Genomic DNA, 27,466 nt, shown 5'->3' with positions numbered 1-27,466 from the left:
CTAGCATAACATGAAGAGAAAGTCAACAAGTTCACATCCTCAAAAATAAAGATCTTACTTGAATCTAGCTTCCACTTCATTGGCTGCTTTTTGGTACTGCTCCGTAGTCACTTTGTAGAACTGTGCACTCTGAAAAGAGGGAAAAGCAAAACTTCGTGATCCACATGGTATTTATAGATTAGCAAACACATATTTGTCTCTGTAGGGAATGTGCAAAGAGTTAAAGTTCTGGCAATACATTATTCACAGTCTAATTCTGACAAATAAAAGGTAGGACAATTAAAACATAAGAAGAAAGCACAGACATTATTGGTGCACACTTCATCTTAGAGTAAGAATGCTTCAAAAAAGGGGGGAGTTTAAGGAGGAATTGGAATGAGAACAATTATGATACAGCAATTACAAGGCTGTTTCTCTGATTGGGAAATCTGAAGTTTTTACCTGACTGAGTGATTACACACTAAATCCTTATTTTTGCGAGATGGTATAAATGCTTGTGTATGCTCAGACATATATCCCTCACATATTTTGTGGATGTGGTATTCTTGTCATAAACTTCTGTCATACGATAAATTAACAATGCATCCTTTCCTATCACTTCCTTACTCGCTCATTCATCATCTTGGGACTTATTTTAACATACCAAACTTCTGAGTAACTGAGTTTTCTTCTTTAAATCAATCTGCTCCAGAAACAAATTCCATCTCCCCTAAATCCTGGAATAACTTCTCTCTCTTCCTGCTCCACCAAATCAACCGTTTCCAAAATGTAGGACAAGCAAGATTCAGCTTCAGGGAAGTACACTTTTCTGTAACTAAATATGTCAAGGCTTCACATCGGGACATACAACATTCGGAGACAACTGACTATAAAGTTCTGACGTTTTATGTCTAGATAATATATGTTAGGTATTTTTAAAAAGCTTTTTATGGCTCCATCTGAGCCCTAACACAGTTGGACTTAAGACAGTATAACTAAGGCACCTGGCTTCACAGCTGGAAGAATAAAAAGTTAAATAAAGCTGTTCAAAACTCTTTAACATGTGGGACCTATTACAGAACACATGAGGACTTGGAGTGACGTAGAGGTTTCATCAGCACTTACAAGAACCCACTTTTGCATTTGCCACATTTAAATAATGCGGGAAACCAAAAATAAATAAATAAATAAATAAATAAATAAATAAATAAATCAAGCTAGCGTGCCACTAAAATCTTCATGGCTATACATATGCAATTATAAAACTAAGCACTTTTAAACTCTACCAATGTACAACAATGTTACACAGCAAGGCTAATTGTTTTGTGGATACTATGGCAATATTTAACCTGCACAGATGGTCACAGTACAGCCTATGGAATTTGTAATTCTGGATTTTCTTCTTTTATAGTTTCATGATTGAAGGAGAGAGAGAGACATAAACAATATTTTTCCTAAACTGTTCTTGTAAAGGCCTCAGCCTTGAACTGGAGAGGACACCCCCTCACCCCCCATCAAAAAGGTAATTTGCTGTCCACAATCAGTGGGTCAGGCTTATATATCCCCTAATCAATGGTTATCTGTAGCAAATTAGTGAACAGAAAAAACCATCTAAAATCGGTTGCTGGACTAGAGACTAAGATGAAACCTTAAACATATTTCACTTAGTACCAAGAGGCAGCTCCATCTGGCAAGAACAGACTTTTTTCTTTTCATTTGAGCTACACTTCTTCCAAGGGTTTTCCTAATACATTAGGAATTGGAGGTATACAGAAATCATTTAACAAATACTAAGCTCAGAAGAAGGGTGAACTTGTGTTTCAAGTCTAATACTTTGCTGCAAATTATAACAAATTGTGTAACATACACTGAGTCTAAAGGGCACAAAAAGATCACAGAGCGTATGGTGGTCCACTGCACTCCTGCATCTGAGGGTCAGTTCTAATAATTCATTTGTACTGAAGTCAAGGTTTCATGCATGGGACCAAAGGTAGTTTATTTTTTAATAAATCATTGTTGGCCACTAAGAAAATGAAAATGAAATCCTCTTCACACCAGTGACCCCTTTGCATTTAGCAATCTTAGTTGTCCAATGACAGTCACATCCAGGTTTCTTGGATGTAGATAAAATCAATAGGTATGTGATTAGACAGCAGAGTATGGTGTGAGTGTGGACAGGTCACCATTTGAGATGATGAATAGCTCTCTATCAACCTATAGTCCCCTACGATGCTAACATTTACTATAATCTTATTTGGGCTGCGATTTATCTTTCTTGTGCCTGATCAATAAAGATGAACACAACAGTTGTAAGGATCGATTGTAATTTTTTATCATTTTCAGGCATGAAGGCACATTTCTGACACAAAGACAATATTCTGAGTGTACTTGTTCTACTTTTTAATTGCAATCTGAGTGATCAACTGAGCTGCTATATATGCCAAGAGGTTTTAATCCTACTCTAAACTCAAGCTATCAAGAAATCATTTGTCATCTTAGATTGACTTTACCATGCATTTCTTAGGCCATAACGTCCTCTGAATTTCATTCAGGATTTTCTTTCATATTATATATTTTTATAGATAGATAGGTACTCTGGAATTCAAAGATGAAATATTTAAAAAAAAATCCTTCCTATTCCAAAGAATAAAAAGGCCTGTGACCCATGTTATAAATACAGACTAAGAATGATCACACTTGCTATAACGTGCTGTCAAATAGGAAGTACATTATGCATTGTCCATTAATGTACTAGCAGAGTAATGGCTTCATGAATAATAGCTTTTCTCTCTACTCTGCTGTCAATGAAGAAGTTTCCTTGGTCTGCAGGTAAATAGATTTAGGCATCACATATTTACACACACACACACAACTCTATTTATTACATACAACCCTAAGCCTTCCCCACATTAAAAGAAAATTAAGGATACAAAGCCAACCAACAGAAAGTGAAGGAATGCTGGAATTAATGCTGCCTATGCATCTGTGACACTCTTGTGTGTACCCTACGGTATGCTATTTAATTATAGTACAGCTTTTATTAGGTGATCATACACTATTTGTTTCTCAGGACCATTGCCCCATCCAGTGCATAGGACTGACTGCGCCCAGGAAATAAATCATGGTTGTGAAGTGAAGGAGAGTGCCAGCAGTAGAAACTTTCAGGCCTCATTTGTTGCAGGAATTGCAAAGTGTGTACTGTAATACAAAAAGCTTCAGAAACTTCCACAAGAGATGGGAGGGTCTAATGGTTTGGGCACTTCAACGTTACCCCGAAGAACTGGATTCTCTTCCCAAGTCTGTCAGAGTTCCTGCGTGACATGAAGCAAGATGCTAAAGCCAGACTTTTTGCAAATGGTCACTATTTGGATGTTCCTCATGGTCTTTGTACCCAACTTGAGAAACTGTGATTTTCAGAGGGGCTGAGTGCTCATACTGCTGCTGCTGTTCAAGCTCTGCTCCTAATAGATAAAATGCTGTACCAGATATCTCAGACTGGGCACCCCAAACCAGCAGACACCTTTAACAGCTTTGACCTAAATCACCATGCTTCAATTCAATATATGTAAAATGGGTATAAAATCATCTCGCCTCACATGAATTGTTAATAAGGCTACCTTTGCATTTATAATGCCACAGTTACAGGATCACAGGAAAGCTCATAATGGAATTAATTCTGCAATCAGTGTAAAATTTGCATGGTGTAAAATAAATAATACATAGAGCCACACACCATGCAGCAAGGTTAAAATAAAACAGGAATGCCTAAGAGCTGCCTATTCAGAGGGCTCTGTGAATCCTTTGAGCCGGGCATCCTGTGGAAAAAACCAGCATGAGATTATGTAATTTAAAATGCATGCCAAAATGCATATGTTTGAAGAAGCTGCGTTTCAACTCCTGGACAACTTTAATTCAACTTCAGAATTCTTGATTTTTTTTTTTTTTACTTACACTGTTTTTCAACACAAAAAAATTACACTTAAAAATCCTCAGTCCAGCTGGGAAGTTTCAATCTATAGCACAATCCTTTGTCACATAAGACAATGGAGTTAACTTGAAATGTAGGAGAAAGCAGATAGTTAGGTTAGATATTGGGAAAAACTTTCTCAGTAGGAGGGTGGTGAAGCACTGGAGCAGGTTACTCAGAGAGGTGGAGGAAGCTCCATCCTTGGAGGTTTTTAAGACCTGGCTAGACAAAGCCTTGGCTGGGATGATCTGCTTGGGGTTGGTCCTACTTTGAGCAGTGGGTTGGACTAGATCAGTGGTCTCCAACCCAGGGTCCGTGGGTGTCCAGCACACGTAGGCGGCCCGGGAAAGGTGGCTGTAAAAATGCCAGTCCCTCCCAAAAGGGAAGCACTGCCAGTGCTGCTGCTGCTCCAGCTCCCCCCACAGCTAGAGGCCACCTGAGCACCAGCAGCAGCCCAGTGCCACCAGCCAGAGCGCGGATGGGCAGCCCTGCCTCATCCTGCCACCACTTCACGTGGGGCCCGGTAACGCTGCAGCCTTGCAGACCCACTGCTGGCCTGGCCAAATCAATCTACAGACTCTAATGGGGGGGAGGGGGGTGCACACGTGAGAGAGGGAGGCAGAGAGTGCACTTTCCAAATGGATGGAATTGGCATTGGGAAAATGGGCAGTGTCTTGAAACACTTGCAGAAAGCTTGATTTGGAACAAGAACTGCATACCTTTTTAGTGCAAGGTTAGGTCCGACAAAACTGATGGAAGGCCACCAGCAAAAGTCTGGTGGGGCACAGGGATATCTACTAGGTCAGTCTGTGCCCTGACTTTTCATCTTCACGGCACATCTAATATATGCGAACATCTGAGGCTCTGATGCGGCAATCTGGGGGAATCTAGCCTGTGTATGCAGGGGACTTTACCTGATGGCCCCAGAGGCCCCCCTTGGTGCCATGTTCCTATGTGAATGAATTCTCCAAAACACCTTTTTGGGTTGTATTATTGTTACTGTTGATATTATTTTTATTTTTAAACACAACAATTTGTCAGTAATTATCTACTTACATTTGCAGTACACAAGACATTTCCAAAGGGGTCTGTGCCTCCTTCAAAAATTTTTAGGGGTCTGTGAAAGAACGAAGGTTGAAAACCACTGGACCAGATGACCTCCGCAAGCCCCATCTAACCCTAATTTTCGGTGATTCTAAATCCTTTATGTCAGTGATTCTCAGCCCAGGTCAAATAGCAATCCAAGTGTTAAACATTTCAACTTGCTGTGGCCTTTCTGAGTTCTTTGCAGCAGAAAAACTCCTCTATTATTTTTCCACAGTCACAAACTAGGAAAAATTTAAGAGCTAGCATTTTCTGAGGAGTGCCTTGAGTCTCCTACGGGGTGCCTTGAGTCTCAAAAGATTGAGAACCACTGCTCTATGTGGACCTAACACCTCCATAGCAATGACTCATAACCAGGGTACTGGGAGATTTTTGAAGGGTGCCTTAGGACCTGAGCAGATTAACCACTCCAGGCCTGTGAGGAGGTATGCAGATAGACACAGGCTCAGGACAGTCTCTGCCTAGCCATTCTCCATCCCCACTGCCTAACCCCCTGCAAAGTAAGCACTGTAATAAATATTAGCTTTTGCAGCGGGGTGCTGCTCAATTTGCAGAAGTCATGGAGGGATGCTTTGAGTCTAACAAGGGCCTCAAGTCTAAAAAGGTTAAGAATCACTGCTCTATGGGGATGGAGCACAGAGTCCTTGCCAGTAAGATGCACACATATTTCCTAGACACCAAAGGATGCTGAGACCCTGGGACCCTCAGCTTGTTCCAGATTTTGAAGGTGATTATGTCTGAGTACTTACCAACTCTTCTGCCCTTTCCCCCTTTTCCTAACTTGTCCTCTTCCTCCTGGCCGGTTCCTGTCCTATTCCTCTGCCAAATCCTGCTCCTATCCTCTCTCTCCAAGCAATGCCTGACTTTTCTCCCTGCAGGGCCCTTGTTCCTCTATGAAAAGTTCTGCTTGTAACCTTCTCCCCAGTCTCCTTTCTGCTCCTCTCCCTTACTCTAGTTCCTACCCTGCATGCTCCCTCTCCACCTTGGTGAGACCGCTCTTCCTCCATTCTGCCTGAGCACCAGCAGAACCACCTGGAGCACAGGAGAGAGGGGCTGCTGCAGTGCAGATGGCATTATGCTGCCAGAGGTCAGGCCTGCACTGCAAACTTGCAGTGCCATGCTGCACTGTAGTCCAGTGTGCTGTACTGCTCTTTGCACACCATCACCTCAACTAGAAGCAGGATAGCCAGGTATGTGTGGGATTGTGGACAGGCTACCCTATTTCTGGTTGGGGAGTAGTGCAGCCAGGTACAGTTAGTCTACAATATACATATACACACATAAGCTCACACTCCAACAAGTACAAACTGCGAGTTTGTGAGGCTTTTAAGTTGGACCAATTTAAACCGATTTTCACGTGGGTGGCAAACAGCACAACCAACCCACACAATCTCCTGCGAGGTCCTATGTTTCTGCAACAAAGCATACAGTGTTCACTTCCCTTCCTATCTACTCATGAGAACTGATGAGCTTTATACTGTGCCTTCATGCTACGTATTTTGTTGTGCAGACAGTAAACCCTTTTGGAGCAGAGAAGGCCTAAATCCTGCAAATATTTACACAGGTAACTTCATGTGTACAGGTAGCCTAACTAACCCCACAGTAAATCCTGCACACATTTACACAGGTAACTTCATATGTACAGGTAGGCTAACTAACCCCACAGGGATTAATCTTGTGTCCAGTTACTCATCTGCATAATTTTTAGAAGATCCGGGCCTAAGCAGACAGCAGAAAGTAGCAGTAGAGGTTAGGATGCAATGAAGCCAAAATAGCTGAGCTGTGGTGTTGGGAGTACACTTGTACTCCTGTTCAAAGGATGCAAGTGTCTGCATCTGCTGGTCTTGTCAAAGATGTGCCTTTTCAAGAAGCACAACAAGGAGACCTGGGAAAGATGTATGGGGAGGGGAGGAGCCTGTAAACAAAAGGGAACTCAATTCGCTCTGTAAAATTAGGTACCTTTTAAACATGAAAATAATGAGCTAAGCTGAGTACAGGAAACGTTGTCCAAATATTAGGAAAGACATTTTAAAATCGCATCAACTCTAGAATTCTCTTCCTTCAACAGAAGTAGAAGCAGCCACTAGTTAAAGAATATGCTGTGATGGGACAGGAAAAGCATTCCTCCTGCTAGATGGCAATGGTTTGAAAGCTCTGTTGTAGAAAAATCAGTATACAGGCTCTTACAGGTCAGCTGTTTTGCCTCCATGTGAAACCTCAAAGCACAGCTGCATTTTTACCAAGGCTGAAAATCTTCAGAAGGCTTGCAGCAAGCTAGGGCTCCAAAAGATCTTGTGTCATCCAAGTGGATAAAAGGTTATCAGCAGAACCAAGAGAAACCGAGAGCCCTCATTTAATTTCACAAAAGGAACGTCACCTAGACATGCTATTTCATTACGAACGTGCTGAAACTGGCTTTACTGCACAGATATACCACAACTTCTTTTCCCTATTGAAGATTCTCTTTTAAGTGCCTTGGCTCTTCAAACCTGAACAAATTCAATGTGAACTTACTGTCCGTGCAATCTGTTTAAAGGGTTTTATTTAATAGTTATGTGGTTAATGGCTTATCTGACAAAGAAAATGATGCGGTTCTTTTTTGTATAAAAGACAAATCTGGCCTTTATTGTAAGTTAGTGGCATGCAAGATAAAAATGAAAGACCTGATTTTCAAAGGTGCTCAATGCTTGCATCTCCCACTGGAGGGAACAGAAGCTTAGATTGTTTGGCACCTTTGGAAACCAGACCAGAGACATTTTTCCCTACAAGATTAAAAAAAAAAAAGAAACCTTGGTCAGAGCTTAACAATAACAGAAATACAGAAAAGTAGGCCTGGAAGGGACCTCAGAAGATCATCTAGTCCAACCACCTGCTCAAGACAGGATCATCCCTATTTAAACCATCCCATACAAAGGTCATTGCAGCAGTTCTCAACCTTCCTGAACTCAAGGTCCTCCTCGTCGGACTCGAACCACCCCTCCATAACTCCTGTGAATTGAGCGGCACCCAATTTCTAAATGAATGTATATATTACCATGCTTATCTGCTTGCAAAGGGGCTGGGCACTGGCCAGGCTGGAGAGACTGCACTTACCTTCTGATCTCCTCACTCACTTACCTCCTCATACCTCCCAGCACCCTTCAATCAATCTGGTGGCACCCTAGGGTGCTGCAGGACCCTGGCTGAGAATTACTGATCTACCCTATTCCACACAAAACCAGACCAATAACATGTTCATGCAACTACAAGGCACAATGGCAGAAAACATCAAAAACACCCTAACTTGCCATCGGTACAGCAGGATAGTGAGGGCACTATCAACGTCCTGCCACTCAAAGGGCAGAAAGCAGTTGGTTAAATTGTACTCAAGAGATCCAAGGAAGCAGACTGTAGATAACACCCAGTGCTTCTGACGAAGAGAGGAAAAAACCCTGATGCCTGTAGCAGGAGGAGGGGGAAATTCCTTTGCAGTCTCATGTAGCAAACAGCAATGCCTGGAAGCAAAGGGAAAGGCAAATACCCTCCACTCTGCGCTGCAACCAATTCCACACCTCCCACGCTACCTAGAGAGCCAAAGCTCCCCTTGGTCATCCTTTCCCCCCCATAAACTCATCATCAGGCCCCATGCGCTGAATGAATGAGCGGTATGAGGCCAATCTATAGGGCCAGATCAGGTCCAAAGACCTCTCTCTTCCCTGCCACATGCCTGATCCAGCACAAGTGGCACCACCTGGGCAGCTCCAGGATCCTGGCCTGAGCAGATGCCAGGTGAGGTACAGCCTGGGACCCAGGCACCATGAGCGCTGCGTGTAGCACGCACCCTGGGCGCTAGCACAGGGACGGTCTGGCACAACACGTGGATCAATGAGGTGGCACCAGAGGCTGGATTATGGGATTTAACACCCCATCCCAGAGAATCCCTGATCAATGCTTATCCAACCTGTTTCTGAAGGAGATTCCACAACTTCCCTAGGCCATCTATTCCACTGCTCTAACAATGAAGTTTTTCCCAACATCCAGTGTAAATTAGTCCATTGTAAATTTAAAGATGCTACTGTGAGTCCTACTCTCTGCAGTGCAGGAGAAAAGGTGTTCTTCTTTATGACAGCCCGTCATTTGCCCACTTAATCACCTTTTCCGCAAACTGAACATACCTATTTTTTCCTCAGTCTCTCCTTGAATAGCTTACCTTCCTAGCTCTTTATTTTGGTCACCCAACCTCTGACCCTCTCCCCATTGTGCTTCTCTGCTGCCTTAAAATGTGGAGCCCAAAACTGCGCACAGTACTCTAGATGAAGTCTAGAGTGGCACTATGACCTCCTGTGTCTTGCCCCTACTGCTCCCTTTGATGCAACCCAAATCCACATTTACCTTTTGTGTAGCTGCACTGTACTGCAGACTTGTACTGAGGTTGTAATCCATGAACATCCTTCTCTGTAGTGCTACATCTGGCTAGTTGTCATGCATTTTGTGGTTGTGCTTTCATTACGCGTCCCTAGGTGTAGCATCTCGCATTTATCTGCACTGAATTTCATTTTGTTTGTCTCTAGCCCAGCTTTCCAATTTATCAAGGTCCTTCTGAATTGTATTCCTGTTCTCCAGCATGTTTGCATTCCTTCCTGTTTCATGTCATCTGCAAATTTGCTTAGGAAGTTCTCTGTTGCAGCATCTCAATTATTACGCCACACTGAACACCAGACCCCTGGGGGACTCCACTTGAAACCTCCTACCTTTCCAACAAGGGTCCGTTCACAGTTACCCTTTGCCTATGGCTATTAAATTAGTTCTATATCCACATTACAGTAGTTTACAACTGGGTTACCATATTTCCATGTCCATGTGGGACTTCTATCAAAACCCTTACTGAAGCCCAAGTAGGCTGAACCCACCAAGCCAGCTACTCTGCTAAAGGAGATCAAGTTTGTGTGACATGTTTTATTCTTAGCAAATCCATGCTGGCTGCTCGTGACAGCTTTTCCTCCTCAAGATACTAAAAACTGGATCATTTTAATTCGCTCTAGTAACTTCCCAGGTATTGAAGTCAGGCTAACCGATCTATACTACCCCAGGTCCTCCTTTTTTGCCTTTTTTTCAACAGGGCACTATGTTGGCTAGTCTTCTTATACCAATCCTGTCTCCCACAGTTTAGCAAGTATAATCGCCAAGGATTTCAAGATCTCTTCTGCCAGGTCCTTCGGTACCCACGGATAAAGTTCAACAGGCCCTGATGAGGCACAAATTTTCTCAAAACCATCAAAAGCTCTCTGACAGTCTCTTTTGTTATTGTGACCCCTGGCCTATCCCCTTCCTTGTCTACATGATTCCTATTACCTGTCTGCTTGCAGCTTATTTTTTCATGAAGACCAAGGAAAAGTAGCTGTTGAGCAGGTCTGCCTCCTTTGCATCTTCTTAAGAGCTCATACACAGCAGTGGACTCGCAGCTTCCTTAGCCTTTCTTTTACAGAACCTCTTCTTGTTATCCTTAACTTCCCTCGCTGGGTGTAGTTTACAGTCCTTTGCCTCCCTGACATTTTCCCTACAAGATCTTGTTATTTCCCAGTATGCTTCCTGGGTGGCCTGCCCATCTTTCCATTGCTTGTATGTTTGTCTTTTGATTTTGAGAGTCCTAGGAGCTCCTTATGCAGATACATCAGTCTCTTGCCGTTCTTCTTGCGCTTCCATTATGTCACAACAGATTCTTATTGAGCTTTCAGTATCGTACAGTGTTAAATTAAGGAAGGATTCTCCCTGGTCCCAGTCGCATCACAGCAGTGGAGCTGCTCCATGGCTGCTAATGCAGGCTTCATATCGCCTGTGTATAGAACTACGATTGCTGGTGCCTGCCTCCATCCCAAAACTCAGTGCATAGTGTAACACATGTGAAACTAGGCTCCTTAGTTCCCTGGAAGAGCTTCCTATATCTGGTAATCTCTCCTATGGCACCTAATTCTGATGCAAGACAGCCCTTGTGAGCCACAGCAAAGCAGCTACAATAAACAGATAAGAAAAGTATTAATTGCATCCATTTGTCTCAGTGGATGTTAAAAATCACAGTTACAGACATAGCTCTGCAGAGCTGGGAGAGAACATAGGGTAAACTGGTAAACTAGAACCAAGGAAGATGCAACAAGTGGACATAATACACAGAGGAATGGAGGAAGACCGATGGAGGTAAGAGGATAACATAATATGGTCTAACAGTGTAGACTTCATGTTCTAAACCATACTAAATTGTTACTTCTTAAAGTTATGCCTGTTTAAATTGGATTTAAAACCTCTCAACTGATTTGAACAAAGCCATGACAAAATATACACATATTAGACGTTACAAAGCTGCTCAGAATTTCTTTTTATTCTATCTTAAAAAACTACTAGAAAGATGCAACAAAGGAAGCTCTCTTTTAGAGAGGGGATAGGTCAGTGCTCTTACCAAAATTCCTTATGCAACTGTCTGGTCTGACGGGCTCAGTGCAGACCGCTGAAAAGCCCAAGGCTGAATCGATTCAATCTTCGCAGGTTAGTCTAAACTGTGCAGACTGAACTGAAGAGCCAGTGAACAGATCACACCTTCCTGCTCAGCGGGAGCAGATAGCTTGGCGAAAACTAGCCAGGCCACCCTGAGGAAGGTTGGGGGGGGGGTGTCTCAGGGGAGGTGCAAGGCATCCTGGGATGCTGAGGGACTGTGCGTTACCTTGAATCTGGAGGGGATCTGGGACAGAAGTTGAATAAACCATTTTCACCTAAATCAGCTTAGTCTGATTCAACATCCATCCAAGTTTACCTTAAACTGGTTTCAGTCATTTTGGAAGTGGTCTATGTGCACTGAACTTCTGTTGCATTACAGATCTGAACCAGTTTCCAATCACTTATACCAGTTTATATGTAACTTCTGTCCCTAGTTTTATAGCCTCTTGCACTAGGTCTGTGGTGCTATTTACAGGAGATTTCGACAAAATCAGCTAGAGAGTGGATATATTAACTATGTTAATTCGCAGGGTCTAAGCACAGTTTACAAATCTGGTTTAGAACTGGGGCCTTCCAGTCTATATGTATTTGCATCTGACTGAATGTGGGAACTGGCTGCTTTCTCTGACATCTTTTACTTCCATCCTGAAATAAAACTGACAGGATGTGTCAGGAGAAACAGTTGCACCTTGGACCAGATTAACAATAGTGGGTCATTAAACTTTGATGATCACCTATTCAAATGGAGCACCCTTGGACAAAGAGAGGGCTACCACCCAAGGCAAAGCCATTTTTCAAGTCTGAATTCTGGAGGGGAAGTAACTAAGCAACAGATCACCTGGTGGGAGACTTTGATCACCTGATGAGGACGATCAGGGAGTTTCCCGACAAAGGAAGTCAGAGGGACCTGCAGAGAGACATTCTTTCATAACAGAGGAGTCCTTTTAACAACAGGACCAGCTAAGGAGAAGGAAAACCAGCTGCAGGGGAGAGAGAAAGGAACTGCATGATTCAGAGAAAAATGAGAATGAGAGATCCTGGACCCTGAGAAAACTCCAGATTAAATCTGAAGAACTCAAGAGTGATAAGGAAACTGAGTCCAGGAAATACATATTGTGGCCTTTATCTCTACAATATATTCCTTGCACTAGCAAAAAAAGAGGACTTGGCTTTGGGAAGGTTTTGTATATGCCTACTTCCACTATTGCATGGTTTGGTGGAGGTGAACTGTAGACCACGCAGAAATCTGGAAACAGTATGGTTAAACTAATGGAGTTTGTGGAGAGTCAGCCCAAGGGACGGCAATGATAGCTGCGCCACAACATCCCGTTTCCATTATGGAATAACAGACGGTACATGCCCAAAAAGTGTGCCAGGACTGCTAAGGAAAGACAGAAACAGTACTACAGTTTAAACAAGGAAACACATGGGTCCAAGGGGTTGTATTAACATATCGCAGTAATGCCAACTTTTATAAAGCAGTTGTGGGACTCCTGATTTCCAAATCAAATTAACTCTAACTCACAATCTCAGGATACAACCCTCAAATCTCGGGATTTTTCTTCCAGCGCATGTAGAGTGCCCAGCTAGTAAGTCTGTGGACAGAAAGGGGCTGGGGGGGGACAGACTGAGCTGTCGGGCAGGCAGGGGATGTGCCACACAGCCAGCGTGTGGCTCTCAGGGGAAGGGGTTGTGGTGAACGGGGCCCCGGGACTCTGTGCCCTGTAGGCGGGTTGTCCAGAGGTACAGGGGAGGTGGGGGAAACGGGGGCATGGCTCCTTCCCACAGTGTGCATCCTGGGGGCAGGCATGGAGGACATATGCCCCCTGCAGGGCTGCCCACTGCGGGCTGGGGCTCTGAGCCCTGCTGCCTTTGACCCAGGAGCTCAGCTACTCGCCATCACTGCTGCCTGCTGGGCCGGAAGGGGATGCGGGCGCGCGGGCCATGCAATGCATCCCCTGTCCATCCAGCAGCAGGAAGCACACTGGCATTGCATGTCTAGTCTCCCGGGGCAAAGGCAGCACAGCACAGAGCCCCAGCCTACAGTGGGCAGCCTGCCTCTGCCCTGCGGGGGGCACATGCTCCCCATGCCTCCCCCAGGGGTGTGAACAGCTGCTGGGAGCCACGCTGCCCCCACCCCTCAGCCCCCAGGTCCCATTCACCCCAGGCTCTGCTCCTGTCCCACTCCCTCCCTCACCGTGGGGGCCTCGATCTCCCCGCCACTTACCAGCTGGGTGCGGTCTGTGTCTGCACCTCACTGCCAAGCCACAGCCCCCCCCTCCCCCCAAGCACTGCTGCCGCCTCTCACTCCTGACCCACAGTACCCCACATTCTGCCAGGGTATGTGAGCACCCTCCCTCCCTGTGCTCCAAAACACATACACACAGCGCCCCCCCGCCCCCGCACACTCACACTCCAACCAGCAAGAGAGAGAATAGGATGGGTTTCAATACTGACAAGTGCAAGGTGCTGCACCTGGGGAGGAAGAGCCAGCACCATACCTACAGGCTGGGGGACTCCCTTCTCCTCAGTGCAGAGGCAGAAAAGGATCTGGGAGTCATCACTGATGCCAAGATGAGCATGGGCCGGCAGTGTGGGGACGCGGTCAGGAAGGCCAACCGCACCTTGTCCTGCACCCACAGATGCATCTCGAGCAGGTCCAGGGAGGTAATCCTACCCCTCTATGCGGCACTGGTCAGGCCGCAGCTGGAGTATTGCATCCAGCTCTGGGCACCACACTTCAGGAGGGATGTGGACAACATGGAGAGGGTCCAGAGGATGCCACTCACATGATCCGAGGACAGTAGGGCAGAGCCTATGCATGGAAGCTACGGGACCTGAACCTGTTCAGCCTTCACAAGAGAAGGCTGAGAGGGACCTAGTGGCCATCTATAAACTTACCGGGGGGACCAGTGGGGAATGGGAGAGTCCCTGTTCCCTTGGGCACTACTAGGAGTAACTAGGAATAACAGCCACGAGTTGATTGAGAGTAGGTTAAGGCTAGACATCAAGAAGCGCTACTTCATAGTCAGGGCGGCTAGGATCTGGAACCAGCTGCCAAGGAAAGTGGTGCTCACTCCTACCCTGGGGGTCTTCAAAAGGAGGCTAGATAATCACCTAGCCAGGGTCATTTGACCCCAGTACTCTTTCCTGTCCAGTGCAGGGAGTTGGACTTGGTGATCTGCTCAGGTCCCTCCTGACCCAACCAACTATGAAACTCTCTCATGATTTATGTGCCAATCTCTTGATTTTTTAAGAGGTCATCTCATGGTTTTTGGCACAGCGGGGATGACAATACTGAACCCAGTAAGGGCCCAACTAATGGAGCTAGAACCAGGGCTTCAACACTCCCCAAACACCAACCGTCTAGTTTTGTGATGCATCTGAGTTTGTCAGACGAGAGCACATCAGATTGACAGTAAGTGGGGTAAAATTCAGCCATCAGCAAAAGATGGGGGAAACGGCTTATGCTCTGACCTTTTCATCTCAGTTTCCAAGCCCAATTTTCATGCACAGCTAACTAATACCTTTAACTACATTTATTAAATATCTCTAAAGTCTCTCCCAAGATATGCTTCACTTCACTTTTCTGCCCTACTAGAACATTGATCTCTAATTTGTTAACACTCAGAGCTGCCAAGGAAAATGAAAACCCTTATGAAAAGGACAAATCTATTCAAAATTCTTATAGCTATTCACCCTAGCATCTAATCTGCATGTAATTGTGGCATATTCTTTAATACAAATGTTTTCAATCTTACAGACATACGCTTAGATGCACAACTATATTTAAACACCTTATTGATGACAGGATGCTTAATCAAAACCAGTCTTGTTTACAACTTTTCTTCCAAATCTCACTATATTTACACTATTATACATTGCAAATTACATTCTCACTAAGCAACCAGTATTTAGCATTTCTCAATGCTCCAAAGGGCTCTATCATTGCATAATACTTTCAGAGTATGGAGAAACCTTAACTAGCAAGTGAGATGCTGATGTCCATGTCACACATGCTGCTCACATCTCATCCACCCCAAACTGTGTCTGTATTTATAGCAATGGCATTTATAAATATCAATGTATGATGGGCAACTGAGATTTACATAATATACCAACTTTCATTTTAGTGGATCCCAAAGCATTTGAAAAATAAAAATCAAACTGGATAGAAATGATTATTTTGTGACTGAAAAGTGAGGTGTGGGGTGAAATGTGCCTTTTGATTGGCATCAGTCACCCACCATCACACAGTTTAGGTTGGGAAGCAACGTATGCAGTAGGCTCATATACCAACTCTTGCTAACAGCACTTTTAAATTGAGCATTTAACTCTAACCTCTCTCTTTAATATAAAGAATTCTAGGTCTGAGTATGTCATGTGTTAATACAGTTCACTGAAACCCTAGAGACAGAATTACTGTTCTCAAGAGGCATATTTTCTATACCTACTCATGCCCACATGTATTATTCTGTATAACACGGTGACATTGCACGAGCAATGTGTGGAATCAGATGATGGCCTGTGTTACAAAAACCTCAAGTTTATAGTCTTCAAGATGAAGCTGGGCAAAACTTCAACTCGGTACTTCTATCCAACTTGTCACATAGACATATCTAAGAACAGATCAACAGTAAAAGGAAATAATGGAAGAGCAAATTTAACGTTGCGCCTGCTGCTAACATCCAACAATTTTGGAGAGCTACTGATTTGGCTGAAGCACTGATTCATAATGAGAATTTAGCGAACACTTTCTGGTGGTCCAGCAGGACGGAGAATGCCATACTGAAGTGAGGAGGATTGAAAAGTAAGACGACTCGTTAAAGGAACTCTCTTACCAAATGGTCTACAGAATATAAATGTGATATAACCATCAGGTTAGAAGACCTCTTTTTTAAATTCATACTTGCCTCACATCATTTCGGTATATACTACAATATTTTAACTCATTTCCATTTCTAAGAAACATACATCATTTAACTTTTGTATGCCCTGCTGAAATATCCCAAAGTTGTTTTCATATATTAATAGCGACCCACTTGTACCTTTATGAGATTTATTTTTGCTCCCAACATACTGATTAGGAAGACTGCAGCAAAGACAGAAGAAGGGATTTTCTAAGGTCACACAAGTCAGTCGGAGACAGAGACAGAAGTAAAAATCTGTATTTCCCCATGTGCCCCCTTCTTATGTGTTAATGCAAAGCAACATTTTCATTATTTAAAGTTGACCCATCTAGTAGGTCAATATGAAATTAAACATCTATAATTATAAATATGAGCCCATACACAGTTTAAAGCATTACAATTATCACCAACTGCCAGTACGCTGGACTGTTTAGACGGTCAGCTACTTGGAGCAAGAAGTATCCTGTTTTGAGCTGGTACGAAACAAAAAATAAATCAACAACATATTTCTTATAAGAAAAATGTCTAATTTAGTAGGTAATGTTAGGCACTGAATATGCTCCAATATAAAGAAAAACAAAATGGATCATGGAAAGGTTATTAGCCTCATGTCTGAATTACCCTGGCTTGATTGATATGTCTTGATTTCACAGTTACTTTGGGGGTGGAGGTGTACATGTAAATAAATGATCCTGACTGAATATGGCCCACAGTAATGTAAGGGGTTAAACTCTTTGATATAAGAGGAGAAATAAAGATTCGAAAAGTGGCAGGAGAATATCTACTCATTTCAAAGACATGATTATCTTCCCATATTTCAAAGGCAAGGCCTTTTGAAAGATCTGGCGTAGAAATATGCATGTGAATAGCAGCATATTGAAAGTCTAAGCTTTCAGGTATAATGGTTCTCAGTTAGAAGGCACAAGATGCTAGAATATCTGATTCTCTGTGGCATATTTTTACATAACAGGGAACACCACCGACCCTGCATTATCACCTTTGTCCAGCCTCCAGTCTAGTCTGATGGTTCGTTAAAATTTTTGCTCGATTATGGTATAAGTTCCTATAACTGCACCAATTTTCCCTCAATTGCTGAGTTGGACCTTATTCATACGGCACAGATAATCAGTTTGAGAAACTCAAAGAGATCTGAAATATTGAGCCCTGTAAAACAGAATGAAGCAAGATAAGCTGCCTTCGACTGAGATACGAGTGTAGGGATCTCTCTTGAAACAGGTACGTACACAAGTTTTTCCAATGTAGTTCTTACAAATATTGGAGGACTTTGATACAAGAATTCAACACATACCTCTTTTTGGCATGAAGGAAGGATCTGGGAAATCAAAGGAGCTCACACTTGGTATATATTAAAGAGGCTCTAATGTTATCAAGGCAGGAACTTCAGGAGCCAAACAGTACTTACCAGGCTTTATGTCCAGCCCTTGATACCCCCTGACTGCTTTCCCCCTTTTTTCCTGTTATCTCATCCACAGCTATAACTCTCTTGTAACACCTAAAACCAGTTAGCATCCATACACTGGTTTGCAGGAGTGTTGGTAGGTAATGTACAGTCAACTTTTACACCAGGGTGGCGAGGACAGCGCTTTAATTCGAGTGACTCCGAGAGCCGCTCTAATTAAAGTGCTGCAATGTCTCTCGTATCAGCGTCTCCACACTTAAAAAGGGTGGCAGGGATGCTTGAACTAAAGCTCAGTTGATGAGCTTTTGTAACAAGTGTCCCTATCGTCATTTTTAAGCATGGGGATGCTGATCCACGAGACACGGGAGGTTGCTGGAGCATGGTAATTACCACGCTCCAACAGACTCGATTAATCAAGTCCGCTCCGACGCACTGTAATTACAGTGTGTCAGAGCAGCTCTGCGCCCATGTACAGGCACCCATCATCCTTGCCCAACCCTCTTCCGAAACACCCTCATCAGAGACGGAGTTTGGCCTCAGTCCAGAACACAGGGATGCAAGTCGCACATAACGTCAGATAGAAAACTTCTACCTCCCTTCCCTGTGCTTCCTTGGTTTCCTTTTAGTCCGTCCGATGCATAACCAAATCCCGAGGTCTTTATTCAGTGCCTATTCTGGCATACCCTCCACTAAGCGACAGCATGGCTGTCAGAGCTGTGCACTTCTCTGGGCCGGGACTTCCACTCTTACACGCTGCAAAGAGCACGCCAAATCAGACAAGGAAGCCCGGTGCGCTCAGAATGCAAACACAAAACTGGCCATCCACAGTGTATTATCACGGCCCAGAACTGCATCCTTCATGTGAAAAATTATTTTCATGAATAGCTCCTCCCCATCCCCCCCACAAGTGCATGGTGTATAATCTGGAATTAAAAACGAAAAATTAATCCCCAAAGCTGTTCCGCTGCCCTATGCGCACATCCACACAAATGGTGAACCATCAAAACCTTATGAGAGACAGACTGTGCCTGAATCACAGCTTATTGCTCAGCGAACCTCGAATACAGCCCTACAAAATCTATCGGCTGCCAGATGTAAATAGCCATCTTCTGGTACTCCGTTTCAGCAGTCCTCCCTTTTGCTGGAGAGCCCTCTATTCAATTGAAGGCCAAGTTATTAAGAAATTGTTTGTCGACTTAGATTGGATTGATCATTTGTGTCCTGAATTCCTTTTCCCATCATTTACTCATTATACGCCTCCTCCTGATGGGAGAGGACATTTATTAGCTCCTGCGTTTATTGCACTGGCAAACAGAAACATTCGGCAGCATTTCCTAGGGATCCTCATTTATCTATTGTATACGAGACTGCAGTTTTTTTAAGGTTCAGAAAAAGCAAAATATCACTCAGGCTAACAGTAGTAAAATTGAGGGGTTTTATGTGCTTCAGAAGGGTGCTTGAGTGTTAGGTTTACAAGCTGTTTACTAAAGAGGGACAAAAGTAGACTATAGTTACCACTCATAGACAATGAGTGTTGAAGGGACTTCAGGAGGTCACCCCCTGCTCAACACAGAACCAGCCCCAACTATATCATCTCAGCTCCCTGTGGGGAGCCAGCATTTTATTTCCAGTATGGTTTTTTTGGTTGGTTGGTTGGTTTTTTTGTTGATTCCAGACAATGCTTGCTTTTGCGAGCAATGCCACATTTCGCGATTTCTGCAAAACCTGCAAAATCACAATTTTGGTAGAGCCCTACAGATAAGCCACTTTGAGACCTTCAATTGAAACATTCCTACAATACGTATAACCAGACTTTCTAATAAATCCCTCCCAAATTACTGTGCATTACCTACAGCATATATTCTCGATTGTTTTCTTTCAAAAAAGTCAATTCAAACAAGCCACCTCACACACTCATGATTTCAAGCAAAGCATAAAATGGCACAGATACTCTCTCACCAGATTTAATTCCTGCGGTTACACTACACACAGTACACGTAAAAAGGACAATCTCTAAAAGTGTTTCCAATCTAATGTAAGACTAAATTAAACAAATAGGAGAAACTAGTAAACAAAGGGATTGGGAAGAGACAAGAATGGCAATGAAAGGAACCCAACATTATAAACCACCTATTTACATATTTAATGTGTCCTATAAACTACGGGACCTTGTCCTTTAACCTTCTAATTGAAAGTTCACTTGACTTGATCAGGACAGTTTTATAAGGAATGCCTAATTATGTGTTTTATTCTGCTTTTAGAAAAAGGAAGGGGGAAAAAAGTGCAATTATAATTATAAATGGGAACAGACTGGGTGCGTCTACATGAGACCCTATGTCGCTGTAACTCATTGCTACAGCAACAGAGCATCAGAGGGCTCGAACCGTGACACTGGCACGCTACCACACAGTAGCGTGGGAAAAACCCCGAGCAGTGTCGGGACTGGGCAGTAATGCCAGTTACTGCACAGTCATTTAGTACTTGCTTAAGCAGGTACTAAATGACTGCGCAAAAACAACTGCGCAGTCCGGTGCCCGTGCAGACGTGGCCCATGAGACAGCCGCAGAGAGCAACTCTGGTGCTGCTGACTCGCTTGCATTTAACCGCGTGTATCTGCTTCTAAATATCTCAAGATGAGCAGCACTGACAGTACCAAACTGGTGGGACTAACTGGAATGCAATGTGTGCTTTTACGGGTCCCACAGGATGGAGCTGCTTACTCCTGCACACCTACCAGAGTCAGGCCTCCTTGCCAGAAAGATCCAGGCAGCAAACAAGGCCAACCAAAAGAACACTGTCCAGCTCTTCCTGGCAGGACAATTTTGCACGTGTTTCATAGGTCCTACGTGGGAATTGGAAGAAAAGTGAATAGACCTTAGAAGAGATCCAGGTTGTAGCCATACTGGTCTATAGGCAAAAGGAATCAGAACTCATGGCAGAGGTGATATCTTTTATTAGATCGACTAGATATATTAGACCAAAAGATATCTAGTGGATCTAATATAATGTATCGCTTCTGCCACGAGTTCCGATTCCTAGAACTGAGAAGAACTCTCCACGACAAGTTGCTTTACAGTAGCCCACAAACATTTAACCTGAGACTTCAAGACAGTTAATTTGTTATTGCAAGTAACAGGGCCAAATGCATTAGATGCAATTCCCCAGTTCACCGATCCGACCAATATACATTCCTTCCAATCTGTGATAGCAAATGAGTGCTCCAGTTTTCAGTCATTTTTCTGAATGCTGCAGCTACTGTAGTGCTGACAGACATCAGTGTAACAATAAGGGGAAACTTCCCAGCCTTTTTTTTTTTTATACTAGGGGAAGAGGAAGAGGAGGGGGAGGAGGAACAGACCTTTAATAATGACAGCAAAATGACACAATGGACCAAATGAGACTAGAAGTTAAAATAAACAAACAATGAAATGAGATTCTACCAGGAAAAATGCAAGCCAATACACCTGGGGAAAAACCGATCTACAACAGCACACAGAAATCCTAGGGGACGATGACAATCTGGAAGAACAAGGTTCTTTCTGTAGTCTCAGAGATTAGGGATTTCTGGACAGCAAGTCAGGTATGGACTTGCAATACGATATTGCAGAAATAGAGTGAAAGCTTTGGGATGCATGGGAGGAAGAATCACGTCACAGAATTCAGGAGGGTGACAGTCCTCTCCACAGCTCTAGGGATGTTAGAGGTAAAATACTGCATTCAACTCTGGGCACCAACATAAGACAAATGCATAAAACTGGAGGCTATTCAGAAAATACAACTACAGAAACAACAGAGAGTTGAAGGAGCAGATTTATGGAGCTAGTGGAGAAGAACAATAATCTCTACAAACACCCAATATTTTTTCTTATAAATTTCTTCATGGTTTACATAGTATCCCAGTGGCAGGGATAAATTTAAGACACCTGAAGAACTGAAATCCATTCATAGCTATTGAGATTTAATGTACAGTGATTTTTATTCAAAGTGTACGCACACACACAAGCATGAAAGAGGTAGTTCTGTATTTTGCCCCAAATTTGATGTGTACATATAGTAATTTCCCCAGGAAAAAAAAAATCATTCTTCTTTTACTTGTACTGAAGACCTGGAAAATGGATCACAAACAGTATAAAGCCTAAGTATTCACAAGGCTACTATATCTTTTAAGGCAAACGATGCAACTGTGAAAGTAAAACAACCTGAAATATTAAGCATTACATTTTTTTTGGTCTCAGGCTGTCTATACCTAGAGAAGAAAAATAATCCCCTATAGAAGGAAACGTTTCTCTAAATACTAATGCCTATTATTCAGCACGGCATAGCTGCTTATTTTTCTTATTAAGTGGCATTTCAGCACCGCTATTGATTGTATACATGATAATGAAAGATGTCAACAAAAGGTGCTTTTCTTTAAACCTGGAAAAATGCCAGACTATAAAAGATATTGCTGACTTGTGGTGGATATTGGGAAAAAAGATCCCCCCCCCAAGTTACTTAAGTAAATGGTAGCAAATGGAAAGTGGTGAGTGATAAAAAAAAAATTCAAGGTTTAAAAACAATTACTTAGAGCTATGACTATGGCTCAGCAAGATATGGAACTGGTGCATTAATGCAATACCCTCGTCACAAGGCTCCAAGTTCAGTTGAGAGAAGTCCCTGCCTGGCATGTTAAGATTAGGCAAGTTGCTACTAATTACAGTATCTCAAGCTTCAACCTGATTGACAAAGGGGCAACCCCCAAAATATAATGTAATCTGAAGAGAGGAATTTTCAAGCATTGGCAACATGAAGCTAGATCACAGGTTGAGCTGACAGCTTTATTATGTTAATCTGCAACAACATTACACTCTGGTCCATACTAAATAGGGTACTGCAATGAGCTGTATTGAAACACAAAGCGCTGGAACCATGTCGAACACTTTAGTTTTATCGTTCTGGTGCAGAATCCGAATTCAGGCACAAGACAGAAGAGTCCTTCCTAATGCCCAAGCACAAAAGGTAGGGGTTAGTGGCTCTGGTTTCTATTTTCAGTTGTGCTTCCAGTCTCAGCTCTGCTTCAGACTCGCTCAGGGGGCATGCCATATTACATCTCTGACTCAGTGGTGCCATCTGGAAAATGAGGGCCAGTCCAACTTGCAAGAAGCAGCGTGAGTTTTAAATAACTTGCATCTCCACAGTAAGTTGTTGAGATGGTAATTTAGTTATGCAATTAGGATCTGACAGATTTTATCCCACAAACCAGAAGTCAGTCATCCTGCCATACCAGCTGTGTGAATGCATGTGCTGTGAGCTGGGCTTGAGGACTGGTCCCTGATGCTGTGCTTCCTGTGATGCCCTTTCAACTTGCCAGCCCACAGACGGCCCATGGGCTCCCTGCACACTGGCAAGATGAAAGCTGGGTGGTGCAGCCTGGCACTGGGCTGTACCATACAGCTTTAGGTGCAAGCACTCAGGGATGTCATCAGTTGATGCGACTACAAGCTGAAAGCTGCACAGTGTAGCCCTGCCCTGGGTTGCACTGCACAGCTTTGAGCTTGCTGGAGTGTGGGGAACCCATCCGTTGATAGGCTCTCTGGGTTCTGGCACCTAAAACAGCTGTGCAGCCTGATGCCAAGAATGTCCCACATGCATATTAAAGTGTGAAGCAAACCAGCCAGAAAGATGCTCCACATAAAAAGTGCAGCACCTTTGTGACTGCTTTGCCATTTTATCGTACCAGAAATTGGCTGAATGTGTGGCATACTACAATTTAGCAAATGATTAACAGGTTAATCATGCAAGAATTGTAACCTCTACCCGGGTCCTGGGTTACACCTCTAGAAGGATCAGGTTACAAATGCAGTTTTGCTTTTTTCGACTCCGGTAGCTGTCTGCAGGTGAGAGGATGTCTGGGCTGGTAAGTTGACAGTAAGTGCATATATGTTGGACAAATATAAGCTGCATTCTTGATCAATGCATGGGTAACTAATATATTTTATTTCTCCCATCCTTATTCCACTAGCCACAGTTGTGTGTGCACATGTGTGGGTTTGTTTGTTTTTAAATATAACTGCAAGTACTTTATTTGGACATATTGGAAATGAACTGTGAAACACCAGGAAAGTTTTGTTCCAGTTTTCAGTTGCAGACTCCCCTCACCCTTACTATTGAATTACATGTTGCCCATACTATTCCACTGAAGCTTCTTCAACTATAAAGGTCTTTACAATTTTACGTTATTTGCAAACTCATTTCTAAAATGTTGTGGCATTACCATAATAATATTCTGGTGCGATTGAGCAATGATGATGTATTCCTTTTGGAGGAAATTGTTAAACCATTAGGCTCAGGATTTCACTCATTTGAAACAGGAATATAAAAAAGTCCAACAATTAAAACTTGAAAAAGCATTTTGCAAGTGACTGACATTTCCAATCTTTTTAACTAGAAATTCTGAAATGCAATGCTGTGCAGAGACGCTCAACAGCTTGCTCCAAGCTAGCTAGCTCAGGTACTAGAAAGTAAGATAAATTAGCAGTAGTCATCTCATGTATCCAGCTCTATGTATCACTGCATTTTGCAGTGCAGACATTCCTTCAGGTGAGAGACAGACGCTGGAAGCATGACAACTCATGATCAATTACAGATCTCAACTTCCGCTATTACATAAGGCTCAATGAACAGAATACGGATTATTAATGAAAGTTGTGAAAGACGCTAAATTGTATAATGAACATTGCTGAGCAATATGCTAAGATCTTAAAAACAATCCAGGATTTTGTATTTTAAGTAGCAATATCAGACAACTGAGGGATATTTTACTGGTCCAACAAAACTATTACTCAGCCTGACTGCTCAAACGAGTGGAACTCAGCATGGCTGCCAAGTTCCATGCTTGAGCTGGCTACCAAACTTCGCAAGACTACTGAGAGACAGTATTTGCAAGGCTCTTCCATTCGTACAGACACACACGTTAATGTTATCATCCTCTAAACCCATTTTCCACCTAGCCGGATCCAGGCCAGACACTTAAGCCATTGCATCAATATCAGCGTCATTTGATTTTGAAGGAGACAAATGAATGCAATGGAAACAAGCACAAAGAAAATGTATTTGCTATAGTAACTGCAGCTTCCTTAAACCCAGTGTAAGGAGTTGAATGATTTTCTGGTTCTAAAAAAACCTTACTGATACAATAATACAATCTCAGAAAAGGTACAAGGTTATAGCTGCCTTTCCCCACTTTCTTAATTGAAAGGATGCTTCGAGTACCAAGATATACTGTAGGGAATAAAAAGGTTTGAACTGATCTACATTGCTTTATAAGTTTTGGATTCTCTTGTCTGTGTCTTGCTAACTACAGCTTAGATGAAAGTATGGTAAACAGATTTTAATTATTTAGCTGTGGGGTCTCTGACAAGGTAAACAAAATACTGGAGAATATGAACAAATGTGAAACCCGTACTGTTTGCGTCTGAGAACTTATGTTCATACAAACACGCACAAAAGGCAATACTGGGCCGTGAAGCTGAACTGTATATTATCTCCTCTCCAGAACCCTGGGGCTATCATTGCGAAGCACAGTGGTCCCTTCTAAGCCCTGAACAGAGAAAAGGAAGAGATCATTAAATTATAATTTCCCTGCACAATTGGTATGAGCATTTCCTACCAACAGGATTAATATGAACGCAAGATCCCAGAATAAAGCTGCTCAGCAGAGAGGATGGCAGTTTAGTGTCTAGTAAATTTGATTTCTCTGAAAATCCTGACACATCATAATAGTGAAATCCTATTTACTGTAGCAAGCAGGATGGATAATACTATTTAATACCTGGTATAGTGCATGCCATCAGCTCACAGCTTTGTGCTCTGTGTGCTCATCTTACCTTAAGGTTAATACTCCTTGACAGCCTACGTGGTAAGTAGAATCCCCAAATTAAGTGCCGAACCTGTGATTTGCAAAATTCTTCCTCAGAATTTAAGCCATGAAAAAAACTAAAATGGATTCAGATAAGAGGATCATTTTTCCAGAACTTATGTCTATATTCTCAGGCACTGATCTGGCAATAAGCTTTGTGGAGGAAGACTCCTATGCCCATATAAACTCCATTAAAGTCAGAGGGTCTGTGCAGAGACTGTGGCATGTTCAAGGCCCAAGCTGGAACTTTACCTACCTCTAAGTCTGTAGCAGTCTTTAAGCACAACATTGGGCTCTCTAGGTGCAACCGTAATACAAATACAAATTATAATTCGTATCTAGCTCTTTAAAAAATATATATGTACACATTATTCAGTGAAGACATTTCTAGGACACACAGAAACACAGGACACTCATTGCTTTTATTGAGAAATATCCTGACTAATGCTGCGATACATTTTGCACTCATTCACAAAGCACAATAGATTGTAGTTTTGTCATATGTTAGTCTACTAAAAATTAATTTCTTCCTACTCCCATGACTAGGGGCATGATTCTCACAATAAAAAATGCAAAGATGCTATGAAGGTAGCAAAGATCCACAAGAAAAATAGTTGGGACGTCTTAAACACAACATTAAAATTAAGACAAAGTTGTTTTACAAGATATAGATTATACACAGTACTATATATATACATGTATATATATAGTGTAGTACAGACACGCTCTTCTCTCTCTCTCTCATATATATATATATATATATAAAAAATAAAAAATAGTACATAGTATAGTCTATAATATTAAAAACATACCTATATATTTAATAAAACAGCATAGATCTGCAAGACAACAATGGTGAAAAGAGATAGCTGACAGCATTTCTCATGGATTTAAAAAATATTCTAAAATAACAGCAACTGGGTCAAGGAATGGTGGGAGTATAAGCTGCTGAAAAGACAAATGAATGCAATTATTAATGTTTATATAGCACCTACATAACATGGTGACAAGCCTATTGGAAATGCAAAGGCAGTTAGATGAGGCCCCTAGCCAGAGGGGTTTACAATCTAAAGTTAGACCAATGACAAAGTGACAGGATGACTGACATGAAGGGGCTGAACAGGACAATGACAAATACAAGAAGGGGACACAGTCGTCAGTGTGTGTTATAAATGGAGGCCGAGAGAGTCTGACAGCTTCATGGATTGCAAGAAGTAAAACCCAACTGAAATTCTGTGCTCTCGTTACCTTTTGTCAATTCTTACTCTCTCCAATACTTCACCAGAGCATTAAGCTTACCTGTAATGGCAGGATACTTTATGAAAATCCAGGCTACCCCTAGCTCTAGAATGCAGGATTGTTGTATCCTGTGATACTGTTCGATTGGACTTTATTTTGGCAATCTCATTTTCCATTCATATGCAGTTTCTCTCAAGTACCAGCAGCCCATAAGCAGACAATAAGAAACAACTGCATTATAGCTTCTGTTCCAGGTGTTATAGTTAAAAAAGTTATCACTGGATGCTCTTGCTATCGTCATTAAAAAAAAGAAAAGAAAAGAAAAAGCAAATGACCCCCAAAGCTGCCTCTCCATCCTGCAGCTACATATCTACTAAAACCTTTCAGGTCTATTCTCATCATAATGCACGTGAGAAATGTGCACTCGTATATCTCCTGAATACCAGGAGCAGAATGTGCCCTTTTAGCACTGATGAATGGATTTC

The 27,466-nt window shown here is 42.6% G+C and overlaps 1 protein-coding gene across 3 annotated transcripts in view; it reads right to left on the bottom strand.

Moving 5' to 3' along the window:
- The window catches only part of CHCHD3 (coiled-coil-helix-coiled-coil-helix domain containing 3), a 223,496-nt gene that overhangs the window by 46,741 nt on the left and 149,289 nt on the right, over positions 1-27,466 (bottom strand). For all 3 annotated transcript variants that reach the window (XM_090041549.1, XM_090041548.1, XM_090041547.1), the window contains exon 6: positions 59-129. In XM_090041549.1, the coding sequence (XP_089897675.1) occupies positions 59-129 (71 nt within the window). The remainder of the gene's footprint in view (positions 1-58; positions 130-27,466) is intronic.

Source organism: Crocodylus siamensis, chromosome 4 (assembly GCF_052110815.1).
Source record: "Crocodylus siamensis isolate JL-2025a chromosome 4, ASM5211081v1, whole genome shotgun sequence".
Classification (NCBI taxonomy): Eukaryota; Metazoa; Chordata; order Crocodylia; family Crocodylidae; genus Crocodylus; species Crocodylus siamensis.
Note: the sequence above shows the minus strand (reverse complement) of the source record. Positions and strands in the feature narration are given on the sequence as shown.